We start from the raw sequence: 20,080 nt of genomic DNA on the forward strand, positions 1-20,080 counted from the left end.
CTTGGAATTGTACGTCCACAAAAATCACTAATTTTAGAAAGCTAATCACACCAGGATAAGGCACATCTTTTTTTCTAAAGATCACCAAGCATACAGTGACATGCCTAGGACAGCACAGTAAATGTTCAACCTCATGGCGTTTATAACTAAAAATTAGAATATTTACTATAAAAATTATTGTCAGCACTAATATACTCTAAAAAGTAATACCAGTTAATATGTATGTTTTTTCTGTTTTCATTTTATTTCTTTTTATGTTATCTTTTATTTGTTTTCTTGAATTAATGCAAATGTTCTCAGAAATGATGATGATGATGCATAGTTTCATATGCAACTATGTGATGATATTGTGAATTACTGATTATATATGTAGAACGGAATGATTATATATTAAGAATGTTTATGTTTCTTTGTTGTCATTTTTTAAAATTTAAAATTAATGAAAAAATTAAAAAAAAAGTAATACTAGTTAACATATCTGAGCACTTCTATAAGGCACTTGTTATTCTAACTTGTTAACACGTTAACTCATTAATATCCTTTAATCTTTTGAAATAAGCACTATAATTATATCTGTAATTATCCCTATTTTATAGATGAGGCAACTGAAGGCAAGAGAGGTTAGGCAATTTGTCTGTGGTCACACAAGACTCAAATCAAGTGTCAGGGTCCAGAGTTTATGCTCTCTACCATTGCCCGATTCTTCTCTACGTTTTGGGAGAAGAGATGAAATTCCTTATCGCCATGACAAGGGTGATCTGGGAACAGGTTAAGGCTGGTTGCACACCCACCAAATAATGACTGTGTAGAGAGAGTGTTCCATTTTGACCTGACTCTGCCAGGGATGATCCCACAGCTCAAGGTTGAGTTAAATTTCCATATCTTCCCCCCATCAGACCTGAGTGGTTCAGGTACAGGGGACAAAGCAGGCACTGGCCCTTGAGAGCTGTGTCTGTCTGGGCATCCCACCTTGTTGAGGAGGTGCAGCAGGGCTTCCCGCAGGCAGCTGTGCCTCATGTAGAAGCTGATGATGGCCAGGTTGGTGCTATAACTATGCAGATAGAAGAGACATTCTTGATAGTAGGTGTTGTGCATGATCTTCCCCTCAGGAATCACCTCGAGAGTGAGGCTCTGGGTTCGGAGGGTAGCTTCTAGCTCCCTCAAGGTGGCAAAGTAATCATCATCTTGCTGATAAGGAAGGAGAAAATGTGAACGAAACATGGAACTCAATAAGTACGTGACAGCCACTGATAATCAGGCTTTCAAAGGTTATTTAACAATGTGGAAAAATGCTTGCAATGAAGCCTTAAGGTATATTTACAAAACTTTGTAAATTCAATATACTGTAATATGTATAACTCCAATTTCATTTAAAAACAAAATGGGAAAAATTCCCCAAAACTTTAATACTAATTAAGTCTGGATATGGAGTCACTTTTTAAAAATAGTTTTTGATACTTTTTTTGACTTAAATTTGACTTTGTTTTCCTTATTTAACCATTCAGAGTTCCTTACCTAACTATATGTTATGGAAAAAAAATACAAACCTGGCAGCCTCTGAGCTAGGACTGACACTGTAAGCTCAATTTAACTAATACTGTTCCCAGGTCATTACTGTTCCTGGGTCTTCCTCCTAGAATTGAGCATTCTGCCTGCTGTGCTCTTACCAAGGACACAAGAGGCCTGACTGTGGTCTCCAGGTATTCAACCACATCCTGTACCAGCCTTGAGCCGTGACTCAGCTGATTGAGGTCAAAAGGAGGCTTCAGACAGCGGCTGAACTTCTCCCGTGCAGCGTTGAGGTCCCCAGATTTGAGGCAGGCCATGCCCCAAGCATGCCATGCTCCTGTGGTATCAAGTCCAGTCTTTGTGGAGACCTGGAGTAAAAACTGTTTCTTTTAGTGACAAGCCCCTACATCCAGATTTGAGGGCAACCCCAAACCTATTCTATCCCTTTGCTGCCAACCACTTCCCCTCCCCACACCTGTCATCATTCCCACATTGGAAAACTGGGTATGCCCTAGATACTTCTCTAGGGCCATGAATAACTAAATGGGCAGTACCTCACTGCAGGTAACTCACTGCACTGGGGATAGAGGTAAGTTTTGTCTTTGTCTCACCTCAACGCCCAGTTGGTAGTACTCAGCTTCCAGAAGCTGGTTCCTTAGCCTGGTTACTGCAGCTGGCTGCAAGATCTGATCCAGAGATGGCACATGGCGATAGGCAGCAGCCACTAAAATATTCAGCACATCTACCTTGCTAATGTAGCTAAAGGGAGGAAAAGGACATGGCAATGAGGTTCTACAGTTTTACTGAGAACAGTTAGTACTTAAGAACAGTTACTGCTTAAAATTTTTCTATTTAATTTTTGACTGTGAAATGTGATCATTGAGAACTGAGAGGTACAGGCACAGAGACAATGAATGAAGGCTCTGCTTTCAGCTGCTTTGAATCCCAGCTTGAGCACTTAGTAGCTCTATGACCTTGGGCAAGCACTTAACCTTTCTGTGCTTCAGTGTATTGACCTGTAAAATAGATATAACAATAGGGATTTTTAAGGATAAAATGAAATAAACCAAGTTAAAGGGCTTAGGATAATGTCTGGAACTTTTTAGGTACTCTTTAAACATCAGCTAAAAATACTTGCAGTAGGGCTGCTCGGGTCTTCTGTTTGAGGCAACTTCTTCACACTGAATGTGTGCTCTTTGGTCCTTTTAAATCCTGCTTGTTTTGAAGAGAACATAGAGGTGGTTTCAATGGCCTTCCCTTCTGGATGCTTGGCAGGGGCATTAGGCCCTTCACTCAGATTCTAATCTCCTGCCCCTGATGTCCTGTCCCTGGGCTGAGGATGGGCCCTCCTTAGAATCACTGAGGTCACCTTTCTTTGATCTTACTCCTGACATCTGATGATTGCAAAAATCTTTTAAAGACAGAGAGCCCAGAGGACTGTATCATTTTGTCTAATGCTGCCTGACACAAGCCTAGACCTTAGGTTTCTGAATCTTCTCTCATAATTCTAGACAAACTCTGTGGAAATTGACTTGCCTTCCAATTTCTCTGGAAAGGGATGATGTACATCAGTGATGATCAGTCTAGTGGGGATGGGGTAGGGGAAAGTATTGTGTGCAAAAGCAAATTTAGGTAGCACAATACATTTGTACATTTGGAAAAGAAAACATTTAAAATGGATAGTGTGACACTTTAAAAATATTTATTTATTTATTTAATGCCTATCAGAAGTGGGTATGAGTTAAAAACAGTAGAAAAACACCCTGCAGAACAGGAGTTGACTGATTCATGCCCACATGAGGGATGAATCCACTTTCATTAGCAAACTGGCCACAAAGGCAACAGTTCTCTACCAAGGGCCAGGCTCCTAGGTGAGGGCACAGATGAGTCCAGGGTAAGGGAGAAAGACACTGCATTTTGAAATCACTGTGGTAACTTGTCAGAGCAGCCCATGATACCTTGGGGAGGGTGAGAATCTTATTGAAGTGAAGACTTACTTAACCCCTGTTGCACTCAAGCCAAGACAGTTATTTCCTCCATCTAATGTAAATAAGATAAAAATTTTATCTTATTTTAAGATAAGATTATAAACAATAAGATTTTTTATCTTATTTACATTATTGTTATTTGAGACATTTTGGTCTTTGTTATTATTTTTGCTTTAAAATCTTCTTTCATCTTTCTTATGTTTCCTATCTCTTGCTATATGGAGTAGTTTCTAGCTATTTGCCTTCCTCTCTTCCCTTTCCGGTAACTTGGGGGGATTTGCAGTTCTTTTCATGGTTATTTTAAAAACTTTACTGAACATATTATATGTTTGTTTCTTCATTTATCAACTTGAAAAATTATGTAGACTTTCTTGTAAAAGAGTGGAAATTAGCTCCTTTTCACTTCCTTTCACTTTTGGTTCCACCTCCTTCTGTCTTTCTAACATCCTGGTTTTTGTTAATAAAAATAACTAACATTTTTAGAGTACACAGTACTACCAGGCTTTTTACATGAATGATCTCATTTTTTCCTCACAATATCCCTATGAGATAAGTATTATCATTCTATTCTTTAGAAGTATTATCATTCCAGGGTTTCAGAACTAACAAGTGGTGAAGCTGGGGATTCACTGAGCCCTATGCTATCTGGTGGGTTCATGAACAAGTACCCTGAACAATTGTCTGAGGCATTTTACCTTCCAAAGAAAATGACATTCCTGTTTCCAAATCTGGCCAGTACTGAGAGTGGAAACATGCACGATTCACACAGTTGGGTGGATAAGCAGGGAATTTGGAGTTTTCATTGTTAAGCTAATGAATGCTGTCAAAACAGGTCAAAGCAGGTTGTGCAGGGACCTGAGGCCTAATCACACCCTTTTCAGAAGCACTTCTACTTTATGACTTGTATTTCTACCAGTGACAAAGGGAGAGACCAATCCCGAGTGTTTTTATAGCTGTATCATCAGAATTTCCTGAGGTCACAGTCTAAATTTTGTCAAGACTGGGGTGGAGTTTTGGTTAAGGCTAAGGTTTGGACTATTAAGGTGAACACATTTTCTTTAAAGCTAGGAAGTTTCACAGAGACTAAAATCACTTTCCTAAATTGATTTTAATTAAAAATTAACCAGTCACAGTCTTTACTTTCCTTTTGACTGGATAGAGCTAGAGAAAATTCTGCTTTGAGGATCCACTCTGGGAAAGAGAAGGGTATCAAGATAGGGTAAGGGAAGACCATTTGGGATCTGGTAATAGTATCAAAGTGAGATACAAAACAGTTCAGCATGTTTTGTCTGAGGGGATGGTGAGATGAAAAATCAGTGGGGTTGGAAAAAGAACCTGCACATAGATGATCACCATGTAAAAGAGCTGAGATTAATTTATAAATACCTGTCACAAAGAGCCAAGTCCTGGCTCTGGCCAGCCTTGACGAACATCATCTTGGCACTGAAAAGCAGCTGCTTCATTATGTCTGTGAGCAGCCCTGCATCAACCTCTGGGTTGGTGAGGCCCTGGGACAGCCTGCAGCAGTGCTCAATCAGCTGGTGTCCACAGGCAACGTGGTCCCGGTGCAGGTTCAGGATGGCAATGCACAAGGAGGCGCTGGGGGCCTGGCCAGGGGGGAAGGAGCGAGAAACGGAGTGAGGTCAGAGACCAGAAAATTCTTCAGGTGTTGCTGGTGGCAGGAACGAGTCTTTCCATTTCACAGAGTTTGAAAAACAATGCAGGAAGGAGCCAAAAATTCCATGTAAAGTAGAAATGGGACTAAACATATTTTAGATGTTTTAAGCAGCACTGCTAAAGCTTTGGTTGCTAGGTTTTGTCATCTTACTAGGAAGAAAGTGCCCATGTGTCATCCACTTCTTGTGAATGTCCACCAGTCCCTTCCTTTTTTTCTTGTCTACTGTTCTACTAGTGCAGGCCCTACTTATTGCTGGCCTGGACTATGACCATCAATTCATTTGTCTGAAAACCTGGAGGAGTCTCTATTTCAAACCACTGGACACTGCTGCTAAATTACTTTTCCTAAAGCATGTTACTTGTCATGCTTTTCCTCTGTTCAGCAACCTTCCATAGGTCCCTGATGCTTCCCAAGAATATATTTCTTACCCCAGAATTTGAGGCTCTATACATAAAGCCCTTTTCAGTACCATGCTTTACTACCAACTCCCTCTATTTCCCCCAAATCGAAAAACTTCCTATTCCCCAGTCATGTTCTGTGCTTTTGTGACACTGTGCCTTTGCTCAGATGCTTTAGTGTTGCACTTTTTGTCCTCGCCCTATCCTTACCCCCCTCACAGGGCCCAAATCTCTGCTTGTCAAAGCACTACTACTCTTCCACAGCTCATCTTAAATGCTATTGCTTCCATGAAGCCTTTTCTGATCTCCCTGAATTTCCATGACACTCTCCTGCTTTATACATTTCTTCTCGTTTCCTGCCTTACTCTGCATTACTTGTCTTCACTCCCATATTATTATAATGTAAGCAAGTGAAGGCCAAGTTGTGTTCACCTTTCTCTGCATTTCCTGCTGTACTACTATAACTCCAAATAACTATAAATTTTACTGCTATTACCTGCTCATAGTAAAATTCACTCCGCACAAGCTCATTTTCCTCTTCATTCAGATCCAAAGTCCATTCCAGTTCAACTGCTTTGGGGACTCTCACCACAGCTGAGTATGGAGGGCTTTCACTCTTGGGGCTGTCTGGGGCTGAGAAGAGAAGTATTATTATCTATCAGCTGCTGGCCAGGAGTCCAATCCAGCCCAGTCCAGCGATTGGGCATGAGTTGCAGGCAGACACTTGCCTGCTATCTTGCAGCCCCTTTCTTTCTTTTTGGCCCCTTTGTTTCCTATAGGGGACCCCAATTAGGCACCTCAAACATTCTTACCCGGGCATGAACTGGGAATGAGCATTGTAGGGTCTGTCACACAATCCTGGGACTTCATATGAGAAACCCAGAAAGGTACATGCTTCTCAAATGGAGGGCTGAGACATTGGATACTCTTAAGAAATATCCTGCTGTGGAAGGATGCAGGCCAAATTTATAAGAGTGGTATCTAAGGGGAAGGAGGAGGGATTGGGAGGTAGGATATTGGTTAAGAGGAACCTACGGGAAAAAAAAATAACCTACTATAAGTTAAGGACCAAATTCTTTGGTTCCTGGCTTTCATAATGCTGAAAGCTAATGAATGGGTCAGTGTGATAGGTAATATCAGTGTGATATCAGTGTGATAGGTAATATCACAGTATGATATCAGTGTGATAGGTAATATATTTTAGGGGAGACAGGGTGAGAGCCACGCCAGGACTTTTTTTGGCAAACATGTTGGATTGAGTTGCCATCAGGTGTAACATTTGCAGCTGACATGTTGAAGATCACGCCAACTTGGGCATATAAACAGAGTTGGAGAGAATGTGAGTCACCCTTACCTTCTGATTGTCCTGGGCTCTCCTCCAATATACTGAAATCAGAGAGCAAGAAAAATTAAATGCCTGAATCACTCCTTCCTGCTGTCTGCACTTTAGCTTAGGGTATAGCATTAACATTTACTCTGTTATATAAATGAGATACCAGGGAAGCATCTCAGACATTTTCCTCTTTCACCTTCACCAACCAATCACTCAGCAAGTTTTGTCCATTCCATCTCATAAACACCCCTCCAAATGTCCCCCTCTGTCAGTGAGGGCCCTCACCATTCATTGCGAGGGTCTTTGCAATAGATTTCTCATCGGTCTTCCTAATTCTGACAACCACTGTCTACTTTGCAGCTATAGCAAGTTTTCTAAAGTAGAAAACTGGTCATGGTAAGTTCTTGCTTAAAATTCTCTAATAGTTTCTCCATGTAAAAAAATCTCATCTTCCCAGTTTAGCAGACAAAGCCCTTTATGACCTGGCCTAGATACCTCTCACAGGCATGTCCTGTTACCCATTACCTCTGCTCAAGACATGCAAGTCTTCCCCGCTCTGTCCCTGGCCCTAGTCAATATGAGTTGGTGCCACCAAGCACTAATTTATGATGCTACAAGCAAGAACCCTGGTCTATCACCTGTACTAGCAGCTTGCAGGTCAACCATAGCACATGCCCCCAGAGAACCCACCCTCGGGAGAGGTTCATGAAACAAGAAGCCTAGAGAGAAAGCTAGCAGATGCTGCCATGTTCGCCATGTGCCTCTCCAGTTGAGAGAAAAACCTGGAACTTCATTGGCCTTTCTTGAGTGAAGGTAACCTCTTATTGGTGCCTTAATTTGGACATTTTTATAGACTTGCTTTAATTTGGACATTTTCACAGCCTTAGAACCTGTTAACTTGCAACTTAATAAACTCCCCCATTTGAAAGCTGTTCTGTTTCTGGCATATTGTATTCCGACAGCTAGCAAACTAGAACAAGGGTAAGTGATTATTCTTGAGTGACTACTCTATGAAAGAATCCCCATTAATGCTAACTGTTCATTTCAAATCTCAGCACCATAATATATGGGTAATCCCCGTGCCCCACAACCTGGGGTCACAGAAACCACAGAATTCAAGGCATGTCTTTTTGTGATAGCAGTAATCATCATGGTAATTAATAACAAAAATGTTCGTATTAAAACAAACATAGAAATGCTGTTGGGCAGAATGTAAAATCTATTTAAATCTTGAAGTAAAACATGGAGAATTCACAGCAATTTTCCTTTCAAAAAGTGACTGTCTTGGTTCATTCTCCTTTGCTGCTAGCAGTAGTGGGAAAAATTGAGTTGCATTGAGTCAGCACACATGGTCTTGATCCTTTTTGCCACGCTTCTGAAGTTTGTCACCAGGTGAACTTTGGGTAGGAAAGTATGAGGACTCTTCTTATTTTTTGTAGATAACAAGCCCGTTGACTGACCAGATTGGAGCTGGTACAAGTGATAGCTAAACATTCTGCATGTGCTAACACATTCCTTTGAGTCCAGCTGGGACCAATGAACAACAAGAGTGGCTAGAAATTAGGTGAAGTTGTTGGCAAACTAAGATCTATGGCCTGAAATAAGGAAGAGCTGAAGAAGGAAGTGCCCTGACCTTAGAAAGAACAGGTAAGAGCCTTGAACACCTTTTCCTCACCCCTACTTCCTCTTTTATCAGTTTCTCTGACCAAGGTCAGTCTACAAACATTTCACTGTACAGATAATGACATTTCAACGTGAATATGTTAAAATAAGAGTTTCTGTAATTATCCTAGGTTGCAAAAGCTCTCCACAACGAGGCTCCTGGAAGTGTAAGGACCTGTGGTCAGTAATAGTAATAGCAGCAGCCCTCCCTGCAGGATACTCACTCTTTGTTGTAGTAACTATAGCACTGGTCACATACACGAGCATGGTTCTCTCTGCAGCCTTCCACTGCCATTTTCTTAGTGGAACAGGAACTGCACACTAGCCGGCCACAGCGGCGACAGTGATGACGCCTGTTAAACTGAGGAGTGATGTCAAGAAAAGGAAGAAGGAGGAAGAGAGGGTGAGATTGTCCAAACTATGAATATATCTGTAATCAACCTGCTCATATTTGAGCATATTTGAGCATATAAACCTGAGGCTTATTATGCAATCAGATAAATCAAGGCATTTGGGACTCTTGAAAAATAACACAACAGTTCCTTGCAGTTAAGAAGCTGACATTTTAAGGTACTTCTCAGTAGATGGGGAAAGATGTTCAAGTCATGGACAGTTTTGCAATAGCTCCTGGAACAAGTTCTACTATCTGTGGAAGCAACTTATGAAGAGACAACAAAAAGACACGGGGAAGCAGTGACTTTCAGCTAGTGAGGATCACATTTCTACAGGGTACTGATGATGATGACAAAAAAGTATCATTTTTACAGCTGTCACAATGTGACTGTGATTGTGAAAACCTTGTGTCTGATGCTCCTTTTATCTACCTTGTCAATAAAGGAGTAGAACATATGGAACAAAAATAAATAATAGGGGGAACAAATGCTAAAATAAATTTAGTTTAAAATGCTAGTGATCAGTGAAAGCAAGGGGTAAGGGGTATGGTAGGTATAATCTTTTTTTTTTTCTTTCCTGTGTTCGTTTTATTTCTTTTTCTATTGTCTTTTTATTTCTTTTTCTGAATTAATGCAAATGTTCTAAGAAATGATGAATATGCAACTAAGTGATGATATTGTGAATTACTGATTATATGTTGTTTTGTTTTGTTTTTTATTTTTTTAATTAATAAATTTTTAAAAAGTATCATTTTTTTCAAAGTGCTTTTACAAATACTGCTGTATGTCATTATATGCAAATGAGGAAGAAACCTAGAGAAATTACATCATCATCATTTACAATAACACTGAACTAATATGCCAGTCAGGCATCACTAAAGCTCCAATGAACCAAATAATGTGTCATCTCTGGTTTATAAGTGAGGATTTGAGTCTGAAAAAGTTTTATGTTATATTACTAGTAACGGGCAGAGCCAGGATTTGAACTCAGGTCCATCTTCAGAATCAGAGCATATAACCTCTACCAGGCCACCTGTTTTGCGTGAAAGATGTGGAAGTTAAAAACAAATTCTCCTGATCACTGGTGACTCCTCCTGCTATACTACACTGCCCCTTTTCAGTTATTTCATGAGACTGGTAAAAATTTTAGAATGTGAAGCTACTTAAGGTATCTACCACCTGTCAGAATTCAGAAAATATATGCTGGTCACGTCGAAGGCAAATGTCAAAGTTTTAGGTTTGGTAGTTTCTCTGAAGATACCAATATACTCTTGGGACAGGAGGTGATTATAAACTTAGTCTCATGAGCTGGAATTCTCCTTTAATTTCTTCTGCAGGTAAAGCTGAAGACAGACACTGCTTACCATAGTGAAGCGCTCCCTGCGGCAGACCATGCAGATGCTTTCTATCTCATCGGGTACCCACTGGTGCCTGGAAGGGGGTGTTGCTGGGGGCACAAATTCCAGTGGGGGCTGACTCTGTGGTAAACTCCTCTCTTTTGGGCTTGGGGAATGTACAGTGGAGATACCTGGGGGCCAGAGCCAGAGGTAAGAGTAAAAGCTGATCAATATTCCAGCTAACAAATGAAGAAGGAATGACAGAATTAGAACTATCACCATTTTACAAACCCCTTACTGAAATAATGGATTCAGTGAACTATCAATGGCTGCTTATATCACTAAAGGTGAGACAACTGGATAATGGTCTGCCTCCTGATGGAAGGACACACGACCACCTATCAGATATGCTTAACAAAAATTTGAAGTCTAAATCAAATAAATTGTCTAGATTGAACTCCTAGTTTACTGGGAACACAGAGAATGGAGACTGAGATTGCCATTAGGGAGGCAATCAGGAAAATCCAGGATATGGGTAGCTCTATAGGACAAATGACCTAGTTTTCTCCACAAATAAAAAAGAGATAGGGGAACCTACTGCTAAAGAGAGATTAAGAGATAGTTCAGTCAAATGCATTGCATGGAAATTGTTTAGATCTGGGTTCTGGAAAAATCAATTATTACAAAATCTTTGAGACAATTATAGAAATTTGAATACTGATTAGATATTCCATATAATAAGGAACTATTAATTTGTTTTTAGGCATGATAGTGGTGTTATGGTTTTGAGTCTTATTCTTTTAGAAATACATACTGAAATATTTACAGATGAAATGATATAATGTCTAAGATTTCCTTCAAAATAATCCAGAAGGATGAGGGTACAGAATATAATCCCCATGAGATGATAATTACTGTAGCCAGGTAAGTGAAGCTTCATTATACTATTCTCTCTACTTTCGTGTGTTGGAAATTTTCCGTTATAAAAAGTTGAAAACAATGATGACGACAACCCAAACAAATAAAGACACAATCACGTTACTCAGGCTGCAGATGCGTGAAGCTGCTCATATACTTGTAAGCCTGAGCCCTCACTTCAGATCTGCTGGTTATCCTAGAAGCAATGACTATTTCTCAAAAAAACAGCCATGCAATGTCACAGTCTTTGACTGATGGTATCTAAGGACATTTCTTGTCACTTAGCAGAGCTAAGTTGGCAGGTCACAGAAAAAGAGAACTGAGAAACACTGACTCTTTGCCATGCTGAGAAGAAGAAAGGCTGTAGATCTAGTGGCATCCTGCTCCCTGACCATTTGGCAAAACAAACACTTGCTGGGCATCTCCTGAGTATAGGCCAAAATGTGATGGGCTGGAGGCTGGGAGGGAGAAGGGGTGTGAAAACACCTGGCTAAGGCCTTCAAGGAGCATGTACCCTGTGTGGGTGACAAATAACTGTAACATAGGAGCCACTATGAGCCTGAGGACTAAATATGTTGAATTCTCTGGGAATTCTAAAAAACTCAAATGAACCAAGTAAAGACAATAAGAATGTCATAACCGGAGATGAAAACAGAGGCAAAATAATCAGAAACTCAGAATAAGGCAAGATTGAACTACAGACTGTGGAATTTACAGAACCTGTGCTTACCAGGAGCCATGGGAGAAGAGAACTCTGCTGATGGTGATCTAGACAAGGTCTCGGAATCCGAAATCTGATTGACAATTTCCTGGAGGTGAATCACAGAATCTGTAAAGAGGGAAAATACTGACAAAATACTCTTCCTACCATAAGCATCTTCATTCACTATGTTAGGCATTTAGTTCAAAGCCGTTTTTGCTCTGTGATTGGTGATTGATGATTCTGCTAGGTACAAAGAAAATGGCCAGAGGTACTTGTAAGCCGATGGCATGCATGTTTCCTAAACTCCTTGAAAAACAAACCAAGTTTAGGTGCATGAGATAATGAAGCAGTCAGAAGTATTTTGCAAAATAAATCTAAAAATGTTCAGAGGGAAGACATTTAAATACTACCCCAGGTGGGTGGAGAATAAGAAAAAAGAGCTGGGAACATCAGTCCATACTTATTTCATGTCCTTCATTCTAGAAGAAGCTGAGTCAGCTCACATACAAGTGATATCTGGTGTGAGCCTGGGAATAAAATATACTCTCAGTACAAAATGACGGTACTACCTCAAGGCCAGACAGAGACCATTGCCAGCATATTCTGTTTTCCAAACATTTATGTTATTATCCACACAGCAGTCACCTATCCCCCTTTAGTTCTGATTAGCCTGGTACTTCCTCTAAGACCAAGATCTCTCCTATATAACAAAAAGGTTGCTCTTTCTCTCCTGAAGTAATTCCATTCCATCTCGATCAAATCAAAATGATAAAAGAGGAGGAAATTAAAACTTAGAATGGAGCATGGTCTTTTTTCTCCAATGTGAAGCCCCATCTAGGATGGAGGGAAAAGACATTTTGCTGGTAGTTACCTGATCGTTTCTCCCTTAAAGAGTATGGGAAGTCGAGGGCTTTTCCAGCATATCTGGAAAGCAGTGAGTCAACTTCATCCATGCTGAAGCCAATCTCCTGCCTGGCCAGCAGCTGGTGCAGAGTCTGCACAGCCACAGTGGCCCAATCCACTTTCATGTTCATAAGCAGCTGCTCCAGCATAAGCAGGGGGCTGGAGGACAAGTGGGAATAGCTGGCCCGGTGCTGCTCAGGTAGAGACAGCAGAACCTGTTTGTGGGGTAGATCCAGAGAGTTAACAAAACAGTATACACCTTTCAGAAAAAACCTAAGATTCTTATAGGAGAGGGATGCTACAGACCAACAGGCACATAGCCAACTACTAAAATTGGCTAGTAGCTTTTAGGAAGCAGGGCTAAACTCCTATCAAGATCTTCCAGGTGGTAATGAAGAAGTATTCTAAGTACCATTGCCTAGACCAGGAGTTGGTAAACTTATTCTGTATAGGGTCAGACAGTAAATAGTTCAGGCTTTGCAGGCCATACTGTTATTATTGCAACTATTCAACTCTGCCAATGTAGAGCAAAAACAACTACAGATAATAAGTAAATGAATAGGTATGTCTGTGTTCCAATAGAACTTGATTTACAAAAGCAGGCTCAGGCCTGGATTTGGCCTGCAGGCAACAGTTTGCTCGCCTCAGGCTTATACCCTCCAGATATGGGATTGAGCTCTTCCTGACACTTACTGCCCCCATTCTGTCCACTGAGGCTTTTCTTCCAATGAGCAATTAAAAGTGATGTAGGTTTCTATAAGTCTCCAGTATCTTGGAGTAGATAGAAATAAAAACCTAAAATTGTGGAATTGTAACCTATACTAAATTCTGAAATCTGTTCTACAACTAATTGTTGTGATGTGCTTTGAAATCGATTGCTTTTTTGTATATATGTTATTTTTTACAATGAAAAAAAGAAAGTGATGCTGGTGAATTGCATGACACCAGCAGCAACCTACAAGTAAATATGAGTCTAAACTTTCTTTGGAGGTCATTATCACTGTGTTGAACTATGTTCACTGGCTCTGCTATTGCTAAAAATTATTCTCAAGGATATCCCCACTTAAGTACAGTGCATCAAAAAGCAGGAGAAAAAAGGTGTATCTTAAGATACATTTTATGCTAGTCAGAATGAGTTTCAGAAGTCCCATCTCTACCCAAACCCTTCTTTACTGCTTTATTTTTTCTAGGTTGTAATTCCTTCCGTTAGTGTCTCCAAGGTTATTCACATCAAAGGTGAGGACATATTACCTCACCTAATTACTTAGATAAGCAACTCTTGTTCATTAGCAAAGATTACTTTATCAAGAAGTAGTTTTCAATCCTCACATCAAAATCTCTTTGGAAGATAGCCAGGCTCCACCCCAAAGATTCAGTTTCAATTGGCTTGGGGTGAAGGTCAACCACTGGTGTTTATTTATTCATTTTAAAGTCCAGGTGATCCTGAGATGTAGCCAGAATTGAGAAACACTAATCTAGCAAATGTCTTCAGATGCATAAAGACAACTTAAGAGAACCAGGTAAAATTCACTTTGGAGACAGGGTAATAAGAGACTAACAGTTTCTAGGGGACCTCAGCCAGTATACAGTGAGCTCCTAGAGGAAAGATTTTATATAGCATAGAAATGCCAGGCCAAAATTCCAGGTGCCTGGAACAAGAGCTATTGAAATGGCAAGTCCTGAAGTGAAAGCTGGGCCAATTGTCTCTTCATCAGGAACACTTCTCCCTTTTCCTCCTTACCTTGGATCCCACGTATAGTGCCTGGATTTCACGGTGTCGGGCAGAAGTCAGTTCACCATAGAAGTGGGTGGTGAGGTAGTTGGCCAAGAAGTAAGAAGTAGTCAGGCTAGGATGCTGGTCAAGGGACTGCTCCGCGACTTCAAGGCACATAGTGGGATCAGGGATTCTTTGCAGGAGCTGTTGCAAAACAGTAGAGAAGGAAGGTGAGGCCTGTAGAAGACCCCTTAGGCTGACTCTGTTTTGTTTGAGAAAAAAAAACACTGAAGTTTATTCACTCTGGACAACCCCTTCTCTGCACTCATTTTTTTCCCACCCTGGTAGCCTCACAAATGTGCCATGGATTTGAAAGGACCCGAGTTCATCAGAATCCTGGACCCAGCTGCTCACCGGCACCTAAGGCTGGGCTAGGCACCATCTATTCAAGAAGACTATAACTGGTTCCTGAAGGACATAAGGGGATCTGCGATTGCTTATGCTTTATATGGGGCTTAGCATGAAACAAGTCATCTTATTTGACTAACCTTCTTGTTCCTTCCCAAAAGAAATCTGAAAAGAATCAGAAGCTTACTTGCAATGCCTTTTCAGGATCTCCTGTTTCTAGAAGATGGAGAAGATGCTTTTGATGGAGGGTGATTAAATGTTCTCTTGGAATGGGGTACAGGCAGCCCCACTCCTCACACAGGCCATACTCCTGGAAGGAAAAACAATGTCTTCAGTCCCTTTAAATTCTTACTTTATCAAGCTTTGGCCTGAGTTTTCTCAGCACAGTCTCAAGTTTGCTATAGCCCCAGGAGAGACTGGTAAGTGCTGATGGGAATTTTACTATGGGATTAAAGTGGGATCATAAACTCAAAAGGATTAAATGAGAAGGTAAGTTATGAAAATGATCAAAGCAGACTGACTAAAAATGATATCATTGTACTCTTAGCTCTGTTATCAAAAAGAAAGGCAGATGATATATGGCGATTGACTTGGCATCAGTCCTGGGAAGATACTAAGGAAGTGGGGAAGATGGAGAAGACTCTGTCCAAACAAGACAGACCCAACTCAGCTGATATTGTTCCCATATGAGTATGCAGGCCCAGTGTTGCTAGACTTCTTTTTTTAATGTTATTTGATTTTATTAGACATTATTGAATACCTGAAACTACATGAAGAAAAATAGTTATAATTAATGCAGATGAAGACAAAACTGTTTAAACTTCACAATTCAATTTTAAGAACCAACATGCTGCATGAACAGCCAATGTTATATCATTTTTTTTGATACTCCATGAACATTTTACTTCTTCCCATGAAAACTCAGACAATGAAATGCATGTGAAACACTGACATCCAAAACACAGACAATGAAATGTATGTGAAACACTGACATCCAAGAACGTGAAAGCTTTGCTTAGTGTTTTCCTTTTACTATAGCTCTGCTTACTCTTTGCACATAAAGTTTGATTCCATCACTAATGTCTTACCACTGCTTGGGTAAATGACATAACTCTGAACCACTGGCCGCAGAAGCCAGGTTTATTATAATTACTCTTATAAATCTGCAGATTTTATTGAGATATAGTCACATAACATATATTCCATCAAAGTATATAATCAGTGTCTCACAGAATCATCCCTTAGTTGTGCAATCACCACACTCAATTTTAGACAATATTCATTGCTCCAAAGAGAAAAAAATGATAGGCAAAAAAAAGGAAACCCCAAAACACCCCATATCCCTATCCTTCCCAATTATCAACCTCTAGTATTGGTGTGGTACACCTGTTACTGTTGATGAAAAAATATTAGGGTATTAATGTTAAATAGTCCATAGGTTGCAGAAGTAATTTTCCCCCATATACCCATCTATTATTAATTCTCTGTACAAGTGTCCTACATTTGTAATAGCTCATGTAAGAACTTATATTCATAGTGTTAAATGGTGACATTCATGACTTTAAACAATCCCTTTAAATTGAATTAATCTACAATATGAAACTATTACTTACAATTCCAATAATGAGCTACTATCACCTCTATCCATTCTCAAACAATCAAGTTCAACCTTGTTAACAATTCTGTACCTATTAGGTAACTGCTCCCCCTTCTCTAGCTTCTATCTCTAGGTACCCTATATTTTATGTTTTAAGACTCTGAGCTTACATATTCTAAATAGCTCATATTACTGAATTTATATCCTTTTGTGTCTGGCTTATTTCACTCAGCATTACATCCTCAAGGTTCATCCATGTTGTCCTATGCTTTAGGACCTCATTACTTATTAGTGCTGCATAATATTCCATTTTATGCATAAACTACATTTTGTTTATCTATTCATCTGTTGGTGAACTCTTTGATTTCTTGTCAATTGTGAATAATGCCACTATGAACATCGGTGTGCAAATGTCTGTTTGCGTCCTTGCTTTCAGATCTTCTGGGTATATACCAGGTAGTGGAATTGCTGGGTTGTAGCACAACGCAATATTTAGTTTTCTGAGGAACCACCAAACTATCTTCCACTGTGGCTGAATCATTTCACATTCCCGCCAACAGTGAATAAGTGTTCCCATTTCTCCACATCTTCTTCAACATTTGTAGTTTCCTGTTTAACAGTGGCCATCTTATAGATGTGGTTTTGATTTGTAATTCCCTAATAGCTAATGAAGATGAATTATCTTTTCATGTGCTTTTTAGCCATTTGTATTTCCTCTTTGGAAAAATGTCTATTCATCTTTTGCCCATTTTATAATTGGGTTGTTTGTCCTTTAATTGTTGAGTTGTAGGATTTCTTTATATATACTGGATATCAAATCTTCATCAGTGTTGCTAGACTTTTTTTTTTTTTTTTTTTTTTTTTTTTTTTTTTTAAAGGAAAGACAGAGAGAAGGAAGGAAGGATAGAAGGAAGGAAGAAAGGGAAACATTTTTAAACATTTTCTTGTTTTATTGTATTCTGTTTCTCCGTTTTTGTTACATGGGCTGGGGCCGGGAATCGAACCGAGGTCCTCCGGCATAGCAGGCAAGCACTTTGCCCGCTGAGCCACCGCGGCCCGCCCTGTTGCTAGACTTTTGATTTTTCCCATGAAATTTCTCAATTGTAAAATGCTGGTAACGAAGTCAACAGTGAAAAACAAAAGTTCCACATGCCCCAAACAAGAATGTCTGGAGTGGGTTTCTGTCCATGTGCTTCGCTCCCAATTTGTAAATCCTGGATTAAAGTTTAAGAGAATGGAATTCCCAGGGCTTTGTCCAAATATATATATTTTTAAATTTATTTATTAATTAAATAAACAAAATAAAACAACATACATAAACAGTAATTCACAATATCATCACCTAGTTGCATATTCATCATTTCTTAAAACATTTGCATTAATTCAGAAAAAGAAATAAAAAGACAATAGAAAAAGAAATAAAACAAACACAGGAAAGAAAAAAAAAAAAGATTATACCTACCATACCCCTTACCCCTCGCTTTCATTGATCACTAGCATTTCAAACTAAATTTATTTTAGCATTTGTTCCCCCTATTATTTATTTTTATTCCATATGTTCTACTCCTTTGTTGATAAGGTAGATAAAAGGAGCATCAGACACAAGGTTTTCACAATCACACAGTCACACTGTGACAGCTGTATCATTATTCAATCATCCTCAAGAAACATGGCTACTGGAACACAGCTCTACATTTTCAGGCAGTTCCCTCCAGCCTCTCCATTATATCTTGAATAACAAGATGATATCTACTTGATGCATAAGAATAACCTCCAGGATAACCTCTCGACTCTGTTTGGAATCTCTCAGCCATTGACACTTTGTCTCATTTCCCTCTTCTCCCTTTTGGTCGAGAAGGTTTTCTCAATCCCTTGATGCTAAGTCTCAGCTCATTCTAGGGTTTTTCTCAATCCTGTGCAAATATTTTGACATGATGAAATAGAATGTCCATCACAACAACTCTGCCTAGGACTGCCTTCTTCAGTATGCTTCCTTATTTCTCAGGCTACATTAGGTGTCCTGCTTGTTCTCTTATCACATTCTGTGCTCACTGCTGTCACTTAATATACTATATTAATATATAATATATTAAATTTCAAATACCAAGGGATGTGTCTCACCCCTCCACATTCACATAATATAAACCATTCAAGGGCAAGAACTAATCTCATCTTTGTTTCACCACCATTATTTGTAGCACAGTGCCTTGCAAATAATAGGTATACAATAAAAGTTTACTGAATGAATGAACATCTGAATGAGTATCTATATGTTGAACCTTAGTATATGAGTTCTTTAAAAGGTAGATAAAATTCTATTTGGCATGCTAATGGCCAAAAAAAACATGAAAAGATATTCAGATTCCTTAGTAATCACGGAAATGCAAATTACAACGAGATGCTACCCTACTGGCAAAAAAGTGAAAAGATGGACAATCCTAACATTGCAAGGATATGGAACAACAGGAACTGTGGGTGGGAATAAAACCGGTACAGCTGATATGAAGAGTAATTTGACATCTCAGTATAGCTGAGGATGCTCATGCCTGATGACAAAGCAGTTCCACTGCAAGTATACACTCTGCACTTAGTGTATACAGTGTAGGAAAATCCCTCATCCCCCCTACAAGGAACTGTGTTAAAATAAGTTTTTTTATAGCCCTCTTTGTAACAGCAAAAAAACCAAAATACAAACTAAATGTTTTCCAACAAGAAAAAGAATAAGTAATGTGTAGTATATTCACAGAATGGTCACACAGTTGAAATGAACTGGAATTGTATATCATAAACACATGGACAAATCTCAGAAACAAATATATAATAAAAAAAGTTGCAGAAAGACACATATGGAATGATATTTTTAATATCAACTTTGAAAACCTGAACTATATCATGATATATTGCTATGGGGTATATGAATATGTGACTGAGGTATAAAAACCTGCATGAGAATATTAACACTAAATTTAGGATAATGGTTAGCACAAACGGGGAAGGAAGGAGAGGAATGGGATTTGGGAGCGGTACAGTAGGGGTCAATACTGATTCTGATTTTTTTTTTTTAAATAAAACAATATCTGTGGCAAATATTACATAATGCTAAGATGTGAAAAAGCTGGGTGATAGCTCAAAAGTAACAATTACATTATCCTCTATACTTTTCTGTATGCTGGCAACTTTCATAAATTTTAAAAAAGAGGTATAATTATAAGAAAATATGTGGATATTGATATGTGAAAAGGGGGTCTGTCTACACTATGAGCTAAGGAGATGCAACTTTGAAAAGAGGATGAAGGAGAATACCACCCAGGAAAATGGTACCTTTGCTTCTAAAATTATGTTCATGACAGTTGATGGGTCCTCAACACAACAGCTCCTCAGGGTCTGCCAGTCACACCAAGCTGGGGTAGCCTGCAAACCTAGAATCTAAGGAAAGAAGGGAAAACCTATTAAACCACACTGCAGCTTCTCCTTTCACGGGCAAGTCATTGCAGTTTTCAGGAATGGGCCATCACTAGATCACTGTCCAGAACTCAGGAA

General features: G+C 39.3%; 1 protein-coding gene and 1 long non-coding RNA gene across 2 annotated transcripts in view; one reads left to right on the forward strand and one right to left on the reverse strand.

Moving 5' to 3' along the window:
* The window catches only part of ZFYVE26 (zinc finger FYVE-type containing 26), a 95,986-nt gene that overhangs the window by 13,721 nt on the left and 62,185 nt on the right, over positions 1–20,080 (reverse strand). Inside the window, exons 23-35 of the mRNA XM_077122810.1 lie at positions 19,862–19,966; positions 15,131–15,253; positions 14,563–14,739; positions 12,790–13,036; positions 11,946–12,044; positions 10,325–10,488; positions 8,793–8,929; positions 6,928–6,959; positions 6,070–6,206; positions 4,884–5,104; positions 2,121–2,268; positions 1,668–1,877; positions 970–1,188 (exon numbers count right to left, since the gene is read on the reverse strand). Of these exons, the coding sequence (XP_076978925.1) occupies positions 970–1,188; positions 1,668–1,877; positions 2,121–2,268; positions 4,884–5,104; positions 6,070–6,206; positions 6,928–6,959; positions 8,793–8,929; positions 10,325–10,488; positions 11,946–12,044; positions 12,790–13,036; positions 14,563–14,739; positions 15,131–15,253; positions 19,862–19,966 (2,019 nt within the window). The remainder of the gene's footprint in view (positions 1–969; positions 1,189–1,667; positions 1,878–2,120; positions 2,269–4,883; positions 5,105–6,069; positions 6,207–6,927; positions 6,960–8,792; positions 8,930–10,324; positions 10,489–11,945; positions 12,045–12,789; positions 13,037–14,562; positions 14,740–15,130; positions 15,254–19,861; positions 19,967–20,080) is intronic.
* Positions 7,432–11,059, forward strand: LOC143651910 (uncharacterized). Its single transcript, XR_013160326.1, has 3 exons — positions 7,432–7,719; positions 8,346–8,553; positions 10,298–11,059. It is a non-coding gene; the product is annotated as an uncharacterized LOC143651910 (long non-coding RNA).

This window comes from Tamandua tetradactyla, chromosome 12, assembly GCF_023851605.1.
Source record: "Tamandua tetradactyla isolate mTamTet1 chromosome 12, mTamTet1.pri, whole genome shotgun sequence".
In the NCBI taxonomy this organism is placed as follows: Eukaryota; Metazoa; Chordata; class Mammalia; order Pilosa; family Myrmecophagidae; genus Tamandua; species Tamandua tetradactyla.